General features: G+C 40.5%; 1 protein-coding gene across 1 annotated transcript; it reads right to left on the reverse strand.

Annotated features, from left to right (window-relative positions):
• Positions 1 to 6: 6 nt before the first annotated feature.
• Positions 7 to 5,390, reverse strand: LOC103477523 (zinc finger protein 32-like). The gene is made up of 3 exons (XM_008430681.2): positions 5,156 to 5,390; positions 4,320 to 4,472; positions 7 to 2,350 (listed from the first exon to the last, which is right to left on the reverse strand). Exons 1-3 carry the CDS (start codon positions 5,373 to 5,375, stop codon positions 1,578 to 1,580), a joined length of 1,146 nt encoding a protein of 381 aa, XP_008428903.2. The 5' UTR covers positions 5,376 to 5,390; the 3' UTR covers positions 7 to 1,577.
• Positions 5,391 to 18,837: the final 13,447 nt, after the last annotated feature.

Here is an 18,837-nt window from a genome sequence, read left to right on the forward strand (position 1 = left end):
GTTTCTGATCCACTGCTTCAGTTAATTAATTCTTGCATTTTCTTCACTCCGACGGCTGATTGTGTGAAAACATCTCTTATCCTCTAAGTTTGGCAGAAGAAACCAAAGAAGAAGTTTTTGTTCTTCATATCACTTATCACGTAGATGGGAAGTGGCCTTAAAACACTCCAGCCTGGTCCTGATCCATAAACGGCAGTTTGGGTCGGAAAGACTGAGACTTTTACTCCTGGAGGAGAGGAACTGAACTGGACGGGTGTCGCTGGGTTCTGGTGTCGGTTAATTTCTGTTCTCCTTTCCAACTTCTGCACAGTCCACAGTGGCCTTATAATCATAAATAAACAGATTCAAAATGAAAATACTGTTGGGTTTCTCTTCCCTCCTGGTTTTTACTGCTCATATGAAACAGAAAATCACTAGCATTAGCATTAGCATTAGCAGCGGCTAATGCTAAAGCACAACACCAACATGGCATTTTATGCACAGCATCACAGGTGGAGGAGGACATGACAAACGCTTTAGTGACAAAATTATATTGAACAAATCAATCTTATTTTGTTCCTGAATGTTCGTTTGGTTTTTGGGGAATGTGAAAATTTGTTGAAATGGAAATCCTGTGTAAACGATCTTCACTCACTTCAAAATAAAATCTGTGAAGAATTCAACAGACCTCAAACTTTAACAAAACAGCCAAGTCAATTAGCGCTTTAAAATGTATCTGAAAATGTTATTGTAGGGGAAACTAAGTGCACTAAAGTTTTAAAGCTAGCTGTTAGTGCTAAGCTAAATCGTAGCTCTGCTGTCAGGCTAGCAGAAGTGTGGCCCCCCACTGTTCAGTTAGGTTTTACACACCGAGATAGTTGATGTACTGGAAGGTCATTTTATTTATAAAGCACATTCAGCAACAAGGCAATTCAAAGTGCTTTACATGTATTAAACGGAAATACAATAAAACAAACCAAGGAAAAGAAAACAAAGTTAAACTGCATGTTTAAGAATAAGTGATTTATAAAGTCGTGGGTGTTTCTCTGGATTCTTGTTCTGATGAAGCTGATCCAAGGCCGGGGTGTAAAAGTGGATCCTGGAGGGCCTGCAGGTTCTAGTCCTATAACAACCTCCTCAGGAAGTCGCTGTTCCTCTAATGAGCATCATTTGGTCCAGGTGTGTTAAACCAGGGAGAGAATCAAACATGCAGGATGCCGACTTTGGGCTCGTTTCTCTGGATTCTTAGTTTGTTCTAATTAGTTAAATGTTCATACATTTTATTCTACAATCCTGAAAAATCTAATTCACAACTACGAATTCTGATTTACAAAATAATTATGTCTGGATTTAGTGTCCATGGCAACGCTCCATTCTGCTGTGGCACGAATTAACGGCAGAAGATGTTAATCATCTGGCAGCTCAGCTGCTAAATAGAGAAGCAAAGAAACAAACCAATGTTTTGCTGTGAGTAATAAACTAGGAAAGTTTTTTAAATGATTCATTTCTTGGTGTCAGTGTTGAGTTTGAAATGTTCATGAACGCAAACTACAGTCGGACTTATCATGTGGTCACCATGGCAACTCCACTCCGGTTCATTACGTCGTGTGGATTTTTATGTGCTGTGATAAGGTGTAGTTATCTCTGAAAAGTTTTCCACATGTCTCACAGAAATACGGTTTCTCTCCGGTGTGGGTTCTCCTGTGTTTGTCCAATGTTCCCTTCCGTCCGAACCTTTTCCCACAGTCTTCACACACATGTGGCCTCTCCGCCGTGTGGACACTGGTGTGACTGCGCAAGGCAGAGTTGCTGGGGAAACTTTTCCCACACACCTCACACTCGTACGGTTTCTCTCCGGTGTGGGTTCTGGTGTGGATTGATAAGTAGCAGCTCCGACTGAATCTTTTCCCACAGATCTCACAAATCGCAGGTTTCTCACCTGTGTGGATTAGAACATGTCGCTTTAAGCAATCATTGGTTCTGAATCTTTTTCCACACATTTTACAAACAAATGGCTTCTCTCCGGTGTGAACTCGTGTGTGAGCCATCAGTTTGGCTCTACACACAAACGTTTTCCCACAGTGGGAACACTGCAAAGGTTTCCGATCTGATTCTGTGTTGCTCCGACTCTCTGAGTCGGGTGAGGTGTCTGCTTCGCTGCTGGTTCTTCTGAGCCGGTTCCGGTTTGGTTCGGAGTCACTTTGGTCTCGTTTCTCGTTAGCAGAGGTCAAAATGACGGCCTTGGTCTCCTGGTTCATTTCCAGCTGCTTTTCGGCCCGACTGCAGCGTGGATTCTTCTCTTCCTCTTTGATCGGTCTGGAAATATTCTCCTGTTTTATAAGCCGAGTATCCAAGAAAACGTCCATTTGGCCTGGAGACCAAAGAAGAAGAAAATCGAGTTCAGTGAGAAGCTTCTTCATTTGTTGTGTGAGAAAGGTCGCCACCAACTGGTTCAATCAGGAATTACCTGTGCTTTGTTTTTATGGCATGATATTAGGGCCAAAATTAAGACCAGCGTGCACCAAGCAGTGGCTACTGTCTTGTAGCAGGAGGCTACATCCACCCTGAAGCTAGCTACTGTCTGATCAATGCTCAACCGACGTTGGCAAATGCTAGCCTTGAGATAGCAAGTAGCATCTTATTTATTTTGAACATGATGGAAGCATAAAATCACACATGAACAAGGAATGCAAAAGGCTCATATTTTTGTACCACAGTAAGCAGGAGCAGGAAGAAGTAAGAAACGTTTGAACTCTGACCCCATAAACTCACTATGTTTTCAGATGGACCCTCATTAATAAAAAACATAAGAAAACGACAGGTTAATTAATTTCCATCTTATCTGGGTTTACATGTCTAAGTATATACATCCATATCCAGACTCGTGCGTTAGCCTCAATTTACACAGAAATGCTAACGTTCACCCATATTTCTGTGTCTTGTGAAAATGATGACTGTATTAAATTTTGACTTTGTTTTAACTCCTAATTTAACTTGTTCCATAACTTTACCCCATGAATTGAAGAACAGAAGCTCCTTGTTGTTGTTCGTAAACTCAGAATCCTGAAGTTTGAGTTTTATCCTCGTTCTCTTTCATTAAACCTGCTCTGTCTGAGCTCAGTTTATTAGATGCCTTAAACATAATTTCAGCTGCTTTTAGATTTTAATAATAACGGGTTTGCGGTCTCATAATAACCGACATTATGATTCTAACGGCTCGGTTCTGTAGGATACTCAGTGGACGTAACGAGCTTTTGTAATTAACTCCACACATTTCTGATCAATATGTTAAATATGTCAAAATCAGAGAGTTATAAAGAAATGATTCATTATTCAGAATATTTCTGGCTTTAGCCAGGATTGATTTGCTTCTGCTTAGTTTATTCTGTAAATGTTTAATTTGAGGTTTACAACTGATTTTATCATTTATTATTTACAGAGAAACTAAATACACAAACCCTTTGTTTGTGTATTTTTGAAACAATTTCCAAAAACCATGATTTTAGTCTCGTTCACATTTAGCGGTAATTTATTGTCAAACCGTTTCTTTAATTTACTGATTTAGGCGACGATGTAAAGAAGTTGTTGCGAGTTTTCACCAGAGACATATTTTAACACATTAGACACTTTTTATGTCGTTTATATACAAACTAAATTAAAGTGGTCCCAGTTCTGACCCTGAGGTTCCCCACATCCAACCTGCAGACTCAGCATCTCCATTTTCACAAATTGTTTTCTGCTCTTTAAATAACTTCTCATCCAGTTCAAAACTACACAACGTTCTCATTTTTTAATCATGATTTATTGTGTCAGAAGCTTTTAGATGTATGAAATTAATTTTCCTCATTTCATTATTTAAATGTTCCATGTTGCCTTTGTATTATTGTAATATTCCTTTTTACGTGTATTTATAACATCAGTTAACTTATTTTTATATTTGTTTTCTAATTCAGAAGTTCTCCTGTTTTATAAATTCCCTAAAAAGTTTTTTATTATTTTTTTTTTTAATGCGTTTTGCTGCTCATTTTTCTGCTTTTCATCTTATTTTCCTTAACTGGGCAGTTCTTATTATTTAGTCATTTAAATATTCTTTAAAATTCTTCATATGCTGCATTCACATCATTTATTCTATAAATTAATCTCCAATCTGACCGAACCCGTCGGTTCTGTGATCTGATAGATGGACGTTCGAAACATTCACAAAATTAATGAAGGTTTGACAAACCAGGTTTCAAATATTCTGTTTTTGGTGTAGAATAATTTATTCCACGTTTGGATTTTTAACTTGATGCTTCAGGATCTGGACGAATTCTACTTCTGGATTTTCCCACAGAACTCACACTTGTTTGGTTTTTCTGGTTCGTCCGTCGGAGTCTGGTTCTGCTCGTCCTGCTCCTCTTTAATATTCAGCGGTTCTGGTTCCTCCTGATCCAGACCAGAGTCCTCCTGTTTCAGAACCATCTCCTGTTTGCAGACATGTTGCTGTTGGACGTCTGCAGGGAAAAAAATAAGATGTTTTCAACATTATCTGCAGGTCGGGAATGTTCAAACCGAACATCAGCTTTAGTTCAGTTTCTGTCTTTTCCTTTAAGCAGACAGACTGTCCTGTTATCAATAATTCTCCAGGATTCCTGGAAGTCTTTCAGAGTTTCTCTTTGGTTCAGGTTCAACTTCCTCCCCCTTCCTGTCTTCTTCTCCTTTTTAAGTGTAGTCTGATACACTGAGGTGTATTTGTTTGATGTAATGTACAGAACATCATCTAAAATTTAAAGTACATTTTAATAAGAAAACAAACTCCAGCTGTAACGCAAATTAGTTTTTCCTTCCACTGAATTTTCTATGAGGTTCAGTTACTCTAACTAAAGTTGCTGCCCAACAGATCCAGACATCATGACATATCTATATGTTATTTTTATTTCTATAGCAGCCAGAAACATCTGGTCACCTGGAGCCTGATGGATAATCCTGGAGAACTCTGTGGTATTCTCGCGAGATCTGGTCGTGTTTCAAACATATCATATCTGACCTGACCTGACCTGAGGAGCTTCAACTCTCCACCACTGAACTTCTCGCAGCACAAACTGAAGCTGAGACGTTTCTGCTGGGTGGGAGAAATGCCTCCATGTTGTTTCTGTGCCACCGCCCCAGCGGTACTTCCGGTGTTCGCGCTTCATACCTGTTCTGTGGAGCAGAACCCGAACTTCCAGGTTTAGAACCGGATCCATCTCTGCAGCAACTAACTCCGTGAAGCTTTCTGTGCCGCAGCAGGTCCATCTGGGGGGAAACTGACGTTTCCAACAGCCGCTTTCTGCTCCAAAAACAAAGCGTCCTCCTTCCTTCCACTGCCTGCGTCCTCTGTTTGCTCCGCCCACAGTCAGCTCGTCATTCGCCGCCATGTTGTGAGTGGCAAGCTCCCTTAGCTAGCAAAACCAGTCTGCCTATAAACCGTTAAATTCGCATTTAATATGACTTTCGTGTGATTATACATATGAACAAATCGTTTAAAAATCTGAAAAAAATTATTAAATTAAAAGCAAACACTTCAAAAAATTAAATGTGAAAAAATAGCAAACCACATAAATGTAGGCTCGACTATTGTATACATTTTAAATTATGACAAAGAAGTTTTTTTTATTGAGAGGTTAATTTTTTTTTCAAATTTTATTCATGAAATATATTTTTCCCAAATTCTATTTTTGAAGTACAGTCTTTGCTCTTTATCTCCAGAAATGAAAAATTAGCTTGTCTAGTAGTGGATTAGCAGAAGCAATGCTAATGGATGAGTTAATAGCACAATAACATTATGTAATGTTTATTGCATCTTTTTCACTTTCAAATGTCTCTAAACTAGCGGAACAACAAAGCTTGAGTATGAACAAGAGGTCTCACTTTGACATAAACTGTAAATTTGTGTCTGGATCTGCTGAATTTTGGCTAAAGCATGATTGTTTGCCATATAGTGAAGTTACTCAAGTGAATATAAAAAGTATGGTGTAGTGTAACTACTCCTAAAAGTACATTTTCTTCCCCAAACTGTTACTCAAGTAAAAGTAGTAACTATCCATCTCTATTTTTAAGCATTGATTCAGATTTGTCTGGAGATTTCCTGTAGAGCTTCCTGAGACTTTCTGAAGGTTTCGGTTTGTCAGCCATTTTTGACTCTCCAGGCCAAGTTCTGGTCCTGTTGGGATTCTCTGCAACAATGAAAGATTAAAATACTAATCTGTGATTTCTAAGATACAGCTGATGATGTGGTGCTTTTCTTTAAAGTCTTCCAAATGTGATGAATCAGACCCACTTATCGGGACGGTTCTCGGGTTTTAATATAAAACTTTAGTCATAGAATAGAAATAGTAAGTCCAGATTATTTTTATCACACCAACAGCTCAGGAGACATAAGAACAAACGGACCCCATTTATACAGAAAGACACATAGAATCAGATCAGTCCAACCATATTCAAAGATTTAAATTCAAAAACAAACATTTCATTTGGGTCCAGGTTGGAATGTGATGAACTCGCCATCTTCTGTTTATTAATCAGACGTTTTCTGTCTGGAGGGTTTCACCTGTCCTGGTGTCATAATGACTCTGAATTCAGCATCATGGCTGAACAACGACCCCGTATCAATAACTGGTAACCAGCAGATGCTAACTGGTGTCGTTGGTCTCTGCTAACAGAAATCCCGTCTGGATGGATCAGAACTGATCAGACATTAGCAACGACTTGAAGTCCGAACCCAAACGTCCCACTAAGATTTGGTTCAAACTGGTTCACCAATCATTTACTGCACAATAGCTCTGAGTGTGGTGGCAGCGTCGTCATGGAAACGATGGCTGCTAGTGGAAAAGAGCCGCCAGAGACAGCAGCAGGGAGCCGATCAGCAGCGATCGGTCGGTTATTGATCTGCAGCTGCTGCTGTCGCTCTCAAAGATGAGCCGTCTGACGTCGCCCATCTGCAAGAGAATAAAACAGGCGTGACGTCATCATCATCATCATCATCATCTGGAAAAGTAATGAGACAAGCAGCAGCGCCTGATCCCATTCATTACGGAGCTGAAACAGTCTCAATATTTACTCATGAACACGTTTATTTGTCATACAAACAAAAATATGTCTTGATTCACCAAATGCTCCTGGTCTGACTTTGCTGTATGGAGCTAAATTGGAGTCAATTTCAAAATATTTGAAATTAAGAAAAAATAAAAATAAAACTACACAAAATAGATCTGAAATTGGAAAAAAAGTTTTGAAACTGAAAATTTCAGACAAAAATGATTGAAACTGAACATCCTTTTTTTTATTTGAAAGTTTTGAAACTGTTTTTTTTTTTTAAAAAACTGATTAAAAATGTTATGAAGCAAAAAAAGATTTTAAACTGAAAGAAAAGTAAAAAAAAACAAATTTTCTGTTTAAATTTTTTGTTTTTATTTTTTAAACAAACTTTATCAACACCAATTTAGCTCCATATAAATGAATTTCTCTGTGAATTTGAGACGTCCCACTTGGCTCAATTCACATATTTCTTCTGTTGAGTGTTAAGTTGTTCATTTATTCATGTTAATCATGTTAGCGAGCTACTTATTTATAAATATTTAAAATTTATGAATATCCAGAAATCTAAACATTGAGTCAAATCAAACAAATCGGACTGGCAGCGATGGAGCTCCGTATTTATTATGAATGTGTTGTTTTTACCGGGGTGGTGGATTCTGGAGAGATCTGCAAGAGAAAGAAAATACGTTTTTACAGTGAACCACTTGGACGAAACCAAAACACTTTCCTGTCAAAATAAAGGTTTTCATTCTGCACATCCTCTGCTGTGTGATTTCTCCCGCTGCTCGGATCCTGCAGTGAAAACTGGTGGGTTTTCTGGTTTATGACGACATATTTTGAATTATTTTAAACACTGCAGCCAGCAGGTGTCGCTGTTGTTCCCTCATTATAAACTCTCAATCTGCAAACATATTTTTTCAATTTGAACATTTTTAAAGCAGATTTTCTTTTTGTCATCAAACTTTACAGAAACATCCTGCGCATAAATCTGAAATGTTTTCTATTGCTTGGATAAAAACTGAGTAAAATCGGAAGCAGAATAAAAATCCAGTTTTGACTTGATTTAGACATTTATGATAAATTATTTAACTAATAAATCATCTTAAATAAACTTTGTTTAGACTTTAATTTGTAAAAGATAAAACAGGTGTGACATCATCATCATCATCGGAAAAGCAATGAGACAAGCAGCAGCGCCTGATCCCATTCATTACGGAGCTAAAACAGTCTCAATATTTACTCATGAACACGTTTCAGTGACTCTTGAGAAAAGGGACAAAATGGGTTTAAATTTTCCCAAAGATGCTAAGATGCAACATTTAGCAACATTTTTAAAAAAATTACATTTTTAATCGACCTGACCCAGAACTTTATCGCCATCTGATAAAAATACATATAAAATGATTTTTTAAAATATTTTTACAGACAAATGATTCTCAAAAAACAAAAGAAATATTTAAAACAAAAAACAACAAAAAGTCAGTTTCCTTTGACTGTATGTGTAGATACAGTATTATCCAGTATTTATACATTTATTATAATTGATATAATAAAGTATGAATGAAATAAAATCGGCAGAGCCGTTACTCGCCTCGTCTGAGTCGATGTAGCCGCTGTTATTGGTCACTATAAGGACAGAAAAGCCAGATTCTTCTGTCAGTAACATGAATAAACCTGAAGCTGCGCGCCGGAGCGCTGCCGTTACCGTAGTAATACTCGAAGGTGGCGTTGTAGTCGTAGTCGGGGTCAGTCGTTGATCCAGTGTAACTGGGTTGGGTCGTCTCTTCCTCTTCATTGTCGCTGCTTACATTTCCTGTCAGGAAACACAATAAATTAGTTCAAACCTCAGAGTTAAAATATCCACATTTTTAAATAACATTTTCTGTTGACGACGTCCTAAAATCACAAGTTATTATGGTGCAAAATTTTAATTAAAAAATGACAAATTCTTTTGTTCTAATACATGGCGGACAATTTCTTAAATATTTAGGCAATTATTTAGAAAATATTTTTCCTAGCAACTAAAAAGAGAAGTTTCTTTCTAAAAAAAGGTCTTATTCTATTATCCAAGTTAAATAGAAAAATTTATTTGCTCTGAGTTTATTCTGGTACTTAATATAAAATTAAAATGTAAATAAATTACCGTTGGAAGAAAAATACTTTCTATAACATACTATAAAATACTTTATAATCTTAAACTTTTCGTTTAAGATTAAAGTTGTAATTTAATTTGTCTTGCTAAAAATAAAATGCCAATGGCAGGGCCGAGTTTGTACGTTGCAGTCAGGGGGCCACTAACGTTGTCCCAATGGCCACAAATGGCCCCCGAGCCACACTTTGAACACCCCTAACTGCGTTGCACAGGGAACCTCACAGATGAGGAGCAATAAAAGAAAATGTATGAATAACATGGTGAAAATATGACTGAAAAATGAACTCCAGCATTTTGTTCTTTAAGACAAACTAGAACAAAATATTGCTGTTAATTTTTTATTGTGTATAAACTTACAAACGGTTCTCCTCGTCATTTCTCCAGTTTAACTATCGATTATCTCCAAATTCTACGTAAATGGAAATAAACGTGAATAAAATGTAATCGTGTTGCATTCAGAGAAATAACTTTTGAAAAACTCCTGTTTTCTGTTTTTACATTTACAGTGACACGAAACGACTGGAAGAAAATCCACAAATACCAGAGACGTTGTTGCAGTAAAACCCGGAAGTTTCTGCTGGATTTTCTCCGTTTCAACTTGTTTTTTTTATTATTATTTGTTTTATGGATGCATATCATATTTCCCAGCCTGCTGAGCTGAGTTTGTTCCCAGCCTTCGGAACATGTGTTGGTTGGCCGCCAGCCAGAGCCAACAGCCGTCCATCAGGGCGCAGAACCGGGACGGAACCGACCCGCTTGGCCGGTGCTGAATGAGACCGAGAGGCTTCTTCAGCTGACACGCCTCCGGGTGGAAGGTCGGGTCTTTGTTTCGTTAAAATGTATATTTTTAAAGCAACATTTTGCATTCTGGGGAAGGTGTGAAAACTTAGCAACCACTTAGCAGCTAGCTTAGGTTATGCTAGCTTATGCTAACTGCTAGCTTAAGCTAACAGCTTAAACCAGCTTCACACCTTCCATTTTTACGTAAAGGGATTTTACAGTAAATGCCTTGAAGCATTTACTGTAGTAGCTTGAGCTACTTTATGATTCTTAAAATAAAATTTGTTCACAGTTTAGAATTTCTTGTCAAGTTTTCATCACACGTTAGCTTAAGCTAGCTGGTTACATAAGTATTCACACCTGCAGATAAACACTTTGACTTGGGGCCTGCTGTGCACTGCATGGCAGGAACTTGTTGTTCTACGCCCAATAAGCGGTATCTTTATTTATTTATGTTTCTTACGGCACCGTTAATGCGGCCCGAACCGCTGCGTGCTCCCCCACAAAAATGGTATCAAAACGTTCAGCTTGATGCCGAGAAGGCAGCTGTTACTTTTAGTGGGATTCTGAGTTAAAATGACGACATAAATTAAGAGAAACGAGAAAATTTGAGGCTGAGAGTCTCACAGAATCACTAATCTTTCTCTCTGAAACACACACACAGGCCTGTGGATTTCTGACTCCTAAACTCTTTTTAACTGGCACAGGCACAAATATCGGCCTATTGGTCTGAAAGTCGGTCGTGACATAGATGCACATGCCTGCTCCCGTAAAATGTTTTCAACATTTCTCTAGGGCTTATGGTTTGTTGTCAGGGTCCCTGAGACTGACGCTGGGTGTCTCCCAAGTATAGAAACTCTGTCTCCACAGCCAGCCCAGTGCGGATAATTAGTTACCATAGCAACGGGCCCAGAGAGGCAGAGTAGTCTCACAAACAGGCGCAGAGGCAGGTCTCACAATGCATTGTGGGAAGAATGCATATTTCCTGTGACTATTCATATTTTGCTTACATAAAATGATTATTTATCTGAATTTTTGAGTGTGAATTAAAATCCTTAGTGTGAAGGTTGAATGTTTTTTTTTTTAGAAATAAACAATTACCGTCTTTATGTTTTTTATTTTGGACCATGAGTGAGAACCACATGTGCGAAGCTAATAGTCGTCAGTCTGGGATTAACCTGTTCATGGGGTTGAATCATGGTACTGTAGAGGTGAGCCAGGTGAGCCAGGCTGAGCCAGGTGACCCGCAGCCCTGACCTGCATGGATGCTCTCCTCAGTCCAGCTGTGTTAAATGCTGGTCCAAAGTGATGGGCCCACTTCTGCAGGCCTCATTTACGTTTCTTCAGGATTTTTCTAGTACTTATATTTTAATGCATTACAAAAGTTTCTGAGTTTTTTTGGCAGGATTGAACAAATCTGTTCTTGGTTATGAAAACATGATTTATGTCGCTTCCTTTCAAGCTGCTGCTATATTTAGTTTAATAAATTAAAAACTCATCTGGTTCTAAACGTGGTTCTTCTAAGCTCAGCTATAAAAAGGTTAATATTTTGTTTCCCATAATTTTGACTGACTGGCTCAAAAACATCCAATCATAATCTGTTTTTTCATTTTAAAACGATTAATGATGACATTTTCAGTTGTATTTACCTTTAATTTGGTTTAACTTTCAAAGACGTTTTGAAATCAGGGAACATTTCTGCAGTCTGAGCGATCAGCAGGCTGCTGAGCATTAAGACATTTGGTGATTCTTACTGTTATTTTTAATAACTTGGCTTTAGTTTCAGCTTGGCTGCACAGTGGCGCAGTTGGTAGAGCTGTTGCCTTGCAGCAAGAAGGTTCTGGGTTCGATTCCCAGTCTTTCTGCATGGAGTCTCCATGTTCTCCCTGTGCATGGTGGGTTTTCTCCAGGTACTCCGGTTTCCTCCCACAGTCCAAAAACATGACTGTCAGGTTAATTGGCCTCTCCAAATTGCCCCTAGGTGTGAGTGTGTGTGTGCATGGTTGTGTGTCTCTGTGTTGCCCTGCGACAGACTGGCGACCTGTCCAGGGTGACCCTGCCTCTCGCCCGAAACGTTGGCTGGAGATGGGCACCAGCACCCCTCCCGACCCCACTGAGGGAAAAAGGGTGCAAGAAAATGGATGGATGGATAGTTTCAGCTTCAGGTCCGTCACATTGTGAACATGTTGATGTTTTCTTACTTCCTGTCCCTGTTTGTCTTTTCGTCACCTACTTCCTGCTGCCATGCAGGTTCTGTTTGACCCAATGAATCGGCTGCTGAAAACAAACTGCTGGTCGTCACCAGAAGCTCGTTCATCAGTGATTAATTACCTTTACACGTTCAGCCAGGTTCGTTTTGCTTTATCTGATATAAAAATGTCTTAAATCTGAAACATTTCAGTGACAAAAAGCAAAATTCTCCTGTATTCCTCATATATAAAGGATATTTTCTGTTTTATGATCTGAAAGGCTTCCAGGTTGAGGAGTTTTAAAACCTGCTGTTGTTTAAAGATGCCATCAGGGAACCTGATGAGCCGTCAGATCAGTTTATGAGCTAATTCAGCGGTTAAACACTGCAGGTCTGTTCCAGCACAGAGTTTATATGGGCACCAGCACGTCGTCGCCTGGGGCGGATAGAAAAGCTGTTATGTTATCAAAACAAGCTTTACTCAGAGATGTCACAGATTCAAACTCCTCTTTCAGCAGCAAATTAGTCTGAGCAATAATTTACAGGAAAGGAGAAGAAAAAACTAAAAGATCTGAACAAATTAAGAGGAAAAATAAAAACACAGGAGTCCGACGCAGATCTCTGGGACGGAAACTATCCAAACAGCAAATACCCGGCGACAGGCAAACGGGATCCGACAGAAGCAAGATCGACTGGGAGGGAGATTAGTAGCATGGGAACCAGTTTAATGTGCTGGGAGCTGAAGAAGTGAGGAGGACGCAGACGTTATGATGCAGAAATAAAATCTCATTTCAACAACAAGCCACCAGGCCAGGAATCTGAAGACTCAAAGTGAAAGTAACAGATTCTCTTACGCAACACAGAAAAATCCTGGAAGGGACTGAAATGTCTGCAGGTCAGAGTTTTCTGAAAGCAGGTTCACTAAGGTCCAGTTTGGGTCGGGTGAATGGCCGACGGTTGGACTCAAGACGTTCCCGTTTCTGGGAAAACCTCATTTATTCCCGACACGGTGAACTTCAGCAGCCCTCTGACAGCTGGGAGGGAAGCAGAGATGTGTCGGGGCTTGTTGGTCCGAGCCGCAGGCGGACTGATAAAAAACGCAGAGTCAGCAGTTTATCCCCCTCAGGCTTAACGGACCGGGCCACTCAGACCCGGTCCGTTCTGGGCCTGACATCGCAGGAACCGGTCCAGAGCAGCAAAATGAGACATTAAGTCCAAGGAAGGTAACCAGGGAAACCTGGATTTAAGGAAAAAGTGAAATCCTGGGATGGTTCACACAAAGTCTCCATCAGGAATGAAGAACTCAGATTCAATCAGCAAATACTTTAAATCGTCTCTGAGAAAAACAAGGAAGCTTCACAACGCCGTCATTCTCTTTCTGCTGTTCAGCTCTGGAGGTTTTCTGCCTGTCCTCTCATGACCTTTAACCTTTGGCCTGCTAACTGCGGAGCCTGAGACGGAGCTGTTGGGTTCCTGGTCGTTTCTGATGCTGGGATCAGCTGGGAAGAACGTCAGATGGTTTTTCTAGATGACCAGAGGCGGACGCTGATCTGCTAACGCGCTCAGAGCGGCGCTAACGCGCAGCTCCAGCAAGTCGGAACCGGAAGTGATCCGCGCCATCTTGGTAGGCAAGCGCAGCGCAGAGCAAAGCTGACCGATGGCCAGCGATAAGGAAGCGTATGAACAAAATGGCTGCTCTCGGGATCGACCCGTATGAGACGCAGAAGGAAAATATGTCAGACGATGTGAACCAACTTCCTCTGATCTGATGCTAACAGAACGAGTTCAGCATGAGGAACGTCGCCTGATGCATTCAGCGTTTCAAAGACGCACAAACTGTTCGTGTGACTAAAGAGGTTCTGGTGATTGCTTATTGTTGCCATAGCAACGTCATAGCAACTGCCTACTCAGCAGCTGTAAAACTGAAACCGTGAAAGTTTTGTTCCAGAGATCCTGAAGCGCTAACCGTTCAGGAAGTGCAATAACAACTCCGAGCCTGTAGAGGGCGATGTACGCCGTAACCAACGTCTCACTGACACATGGTGGATTTCATCACAGTTTAATTTGGTACTTGAGCGTTAGCTTCTGCTAATTACTGTTAGCAGAACTAATGTTTGCTTGGTGAAGTTAGCAGCTAATGTTTTAGCTAGCAGTCCTCGCCACTGATGACCTTATGACCCTTCCCGTGTCACTGCTCGCAGCAGACTGACTCTCGTTTCCATAGCAACGCCCGCTGATGGTTTTTGCTCTTAATTCAAGAGGAAACATGAGCAGCTGAGTTTTTCACGCAGCGTTTCTACGTTTTGGTTTTGTTTTTTTTTACCGATGCAAAACCTGTGGTTCAAACCGTGACCAGCAGGAATCGAACGTCAGCCTGTTTGGACCAATAACCAGTTTAATGGCAGGCCTCCAGTGAAACAGGGGGAATCAGCTCAGGTGTTTCCTACTGACCCAGAGGACAAAGCAAATTAAAAGCCTGTGTCTGAAACATGGCGGCTGGTTGCGGGTCCGTTTGAAGCGGATGTGACGGTCGGGGCATTTTATTCAGCCTGTGGTGAGTCAGGCGTTTCTGTGAGGGTTTGGTTTTAGCCTCAGTTATTTAAATGTTTCTCAGACAGATTGAAACATGTCTGCACTGCCGACGGCTCCACCTCGGTGTCCGCCGCCGTGCCTCTTCGTTGGCGCCGATCCTGCGGATCGCTCTGAATCAATGAACATGATCGCTCATGTTTCAGGGTTTCGTCTCCCGGTTTGTTGGTGGTTTGGAGAGAAAAGCAGAGGTTTCACAACTAAACAAAGAAAGTCTGACTGAAGGCCACAGAAACTGAGGGCTCATATTTCCTCCATTAATCACTCAGTTATCTGAAAACACTCAATTACAGGAGACATCTAGATTAGAAATTCTATGCCTGGAGGAAGATGGGCTAACAGCGCTAAAGCTAAAAACACTTCACTTTATTAAAAGCGCTTCTCTTCAATGTTTATTTAAATCTGGACAGAATGTAAATCTGTATGTGAAGATGAAAGAAAACCCGAATAAAGCTGAGCGAACTGCTTTAATCCATTTTTCATTCTAAGTTTCGGAAATATTTCTCTGCTTTAATGTGAAAAGACATTTAGCAGATAAACGTCGTTTATATCTGCAACCAATAAAACAACAACAACAAAAGACAGGATAAGAGTCTGAAGCTCAACTGAAACTCATTTTCTCCGGATTCATTTGCATTCTGAGTTTAACTTTTAGATATTTTTTATTTAATAACACCTTGAGCTGCATATTCACACATTTTAGCAATAAAACTGACATTCTTGTTTCGTCTGCTGTAAAAACAATAAACGCATCGATTTCAGCTCCCAGTCCCACTTAGTTGGGTTTCTGCCGTCTGGACCATGTAGTTAAAACATGGTTAGTAGAACAATGGTCACAATTAATGATTTTATTTATGTGGTAGATGAAATGATAAATGCATTAATCATTTTGTGGGGCCTGTAAATTCACTTCCTGTTGCCTTTTCTTCTGCTGGTCGACCAAACACGACCGTCTGATTCAACCAGACATCAGCCGAAAAACCCAAACAGTTTCTGTCACAACAAAAACTGTCAGCAAACTCCAGAACCAGAGATTTCCTAACCGAAGCTGGTTTTACAAAAAAACACGATAAAGCAGGAGCAGAAAGAAGACGACTGGGCCGGTCACAGTCGGGGTTTTCTCGGCTGATTTCTCGGCTGACGGAGGTTTAAACCTGGAAACTGCAGCAGCTCCTCTGATCCCTTTCTGGCTCATATTAAGCAAGTAAATCATGATCCATCACCCATTTCTTCACTGCCGGTTTGTTTCTGGGTTCACTTGTTCGGTGGTTTCACACAGATTCCCACCATCAGACCGCAGAGCCAGGCGATAACTCATGATCCGATGGGTTTTCACGGCTCTTCATGAAAACTTGCTCTGCAGGTTGAAGTCATTTAGTGTGTTTGGAAGCCAAACACTGCAGAATAACTTCAAAAAGCTCTTTTATTCCAGCATTTTAATCCAAAACGTGAAGCTAAAACATAGATTTCATCAGAGGTGGATTAACTAGTGGTTTGAGTTACACTTAGGAGAAAACGTGTTTATAGGAGAACTGTATTAATGGTTAGAGGTGAATTAAAGGTGCAGTAGAAACCAGAGCTACCGCTATGCTAACCTGCTAATGCGCTAATGGCGGAGATAATTTTTCATTTGGTGTTTTAGCATTAGCTCTTGATAATACAATGTTGTTTTATCGCTTTAGCGTTAGCAGGGCTAATGTTAAGGGTTAGCGCAGCTAGCTAAGTAGCGTAGCGCCACCACGCTACGTTACTCACCTGTCAGTAGTTTGGAAAAGTTTCTTGTGCCTAAAATTTGTTATTTTTTATTAATTGATGTTAAAGTTTTTTTTATTTTAGCTTTTAAATTTCCATAATTTACTGTTACTGCGTCACTTTAGATTTGTTTTGCTGAATCTTTTGATCACAGGGCTTGTTCACGTGAGATATTGTATTCATGTTTATGTTCTCTCCTGTTTGTGAATGTTTCATGTTTTAATAAAGTTATGAGGGGGGGAAGAGCGAACGTGAGGAGAGGAAATGGAATTAATGCATAAACAGACTTCAACCCCTTCAAAATAAGAGCATGAATATAATCATCTAACTACAAGAAGATTTGTTAATAGTTAATCTAAACTTCAACACAGATGTTGAACTTTATTCAGCTGAATGTTTACAAAACTGTCATGTAAATGTAAAGACTTAAGAATTTATCTGAAGAATGAATTTTTCAACGTTAGCAAAGCGCTAAGCTAAGAGTTAGCTCTGCTATTAGCGCCTTGTTTCCTGAATTGTTCTGAGAATTTAACCGGGTCAGAACCATCTGAGTCAAACTGGAGTCAGAACGCTAACTGGGTCGGGTAACTGGGAGCCTGCTGTGACCCGGTTCGACTCTGTGCTGGTTCTGATGGACGTCCAAACAGAACCGGCTTCATCTCTGCTTTCACCAGGCGACTTTTATCGTCAGTGGAGAAAAGTTTCTCCGTTTTTTGTGAATTTCTGTGTGAATTTTCAGGCATTTCTTTAAATAATTTTTAGTTTCAGTGTAATTTTAACCTCCAGGCGTTTCCTTAACAAACCATCTGGTGACATAAACCTCTTTAATCCTGCAGCTGTTCTCTATTATCTGCCACATAAACAGTTTTATGAAGAGTTGTTTGCTTGATTCTCGCTGCAGCTCAGCTCAGATTTTAGCGTAAACTCAGGTAATCCCAGCGTTTCTCTCCTTCATCAGCAGGATCAACGTTTCAAACTGAAGTCTGCGTGTCGGCCGACCTGCAGCGTTCAGGTCTCTACAGGTACCAGAGCCTGTCGCACACACAGATCTGTGATTCACTCCACAGGCTGAAAACAAACGTTTTCATTTTACTCACAAAAACCTGTTTAAACAAGAACAGAAATTAGGTTTCCTCACAGCAAAGCAGCAGAATGTCCCTTTAATTTCACTTTGACCAAAACCTGATTTATCTTCAAAAACACGGAGGCTGAAAATCTTCCTGGGCTGTAAATACTTTATCAAATACTTTATCAAATACTTTAGTAAATATTTTATCAAATACTTTAGTAAATATTTTATCAAATACTTTAGTAAATACTTTATCAAATACTTTAGTAAATACTTTGGTGCTAAAACCGTTTCCTCTTTGAGGCTCTGCAGAGCAGAAGCTCAGATGAAAAAGCTGCGAGGGAAACAGAGTAAAAACCGTTTCCTGGGCTGACTGGGGTCAGTTAGGAGGTCAGAGGTCAAATGTCACTCACCGTAGCAGGAAAACAGGACCAGGGCGATCGAGAGAGAGAGAGGGACGTTCATCCTGGACGAGGCGCTGGAGCCGACTGAGACTCTGAGGGAGGGGGGGGGGGCGAGGAGGAGGGAGGGGGCGTGGCCTCAGAGAGAGAGAGAGAGCTGGATCAGAACCGGATCAGAACCGGAATAAAACTCCTTTAGGACAGGAGCAGACAGAACCGTGATGACATCACAGAACACGGCGATGACATCACAGGAAGTGGAGGAGCTTTCTGGAGAACAGGGACAGCGTTCAAACTTCCCTCAGAAATGTTCCGACGGGATCCGAACCCACAACCTTTTTCACATCGTTAGCATTAGCATTAGCAGCAGTGGTGGGCGGCAGATCAGATGAGGTCCAGTTTCTCCTTCCAGCTGCTTTCTGGGTCAGTTTGTTGCTTTAATCTCGGCTAAAACACGAGAAAATCCAACTGTTCGGTTTTACAGTGTTAGAGCCGTTATCTGTCACCACATCATTACAGCAGAGAACATTTCACACACACACACGCACACACACACGCACACACACACACCTACACACACACACCTACACACACACAAGCACACACACGCACACTCACACACACACGCGCATACATGCACACTCACACACACACAAGCACACACACACCTACACACACACACACCTACACACGCACACACACATACACACACACACCTGCACACACTCACACACACACCTACACACACACTCACACACACCTACACACACCTACACGCACACACACACACACCTACACACACCTACACACACACACACCTACACACGCACACACATACACACACACACCTGCACACACTCACACACACACC

Source organism: Poecilia reticulata, linkage group LG16, assembly GCF_000633615.1.
Source record: "Poecilia reticulata strain Guanapo linkage group LG16, Guppy_female_1.0+MT, whole genome shotgun sequence".
NCBI lineage: Eukaryota > Metazoa > Chordata > Actinopteri > Cyprinodontiformes > Poeciliidae > Poecilia > Poecilia reticulata.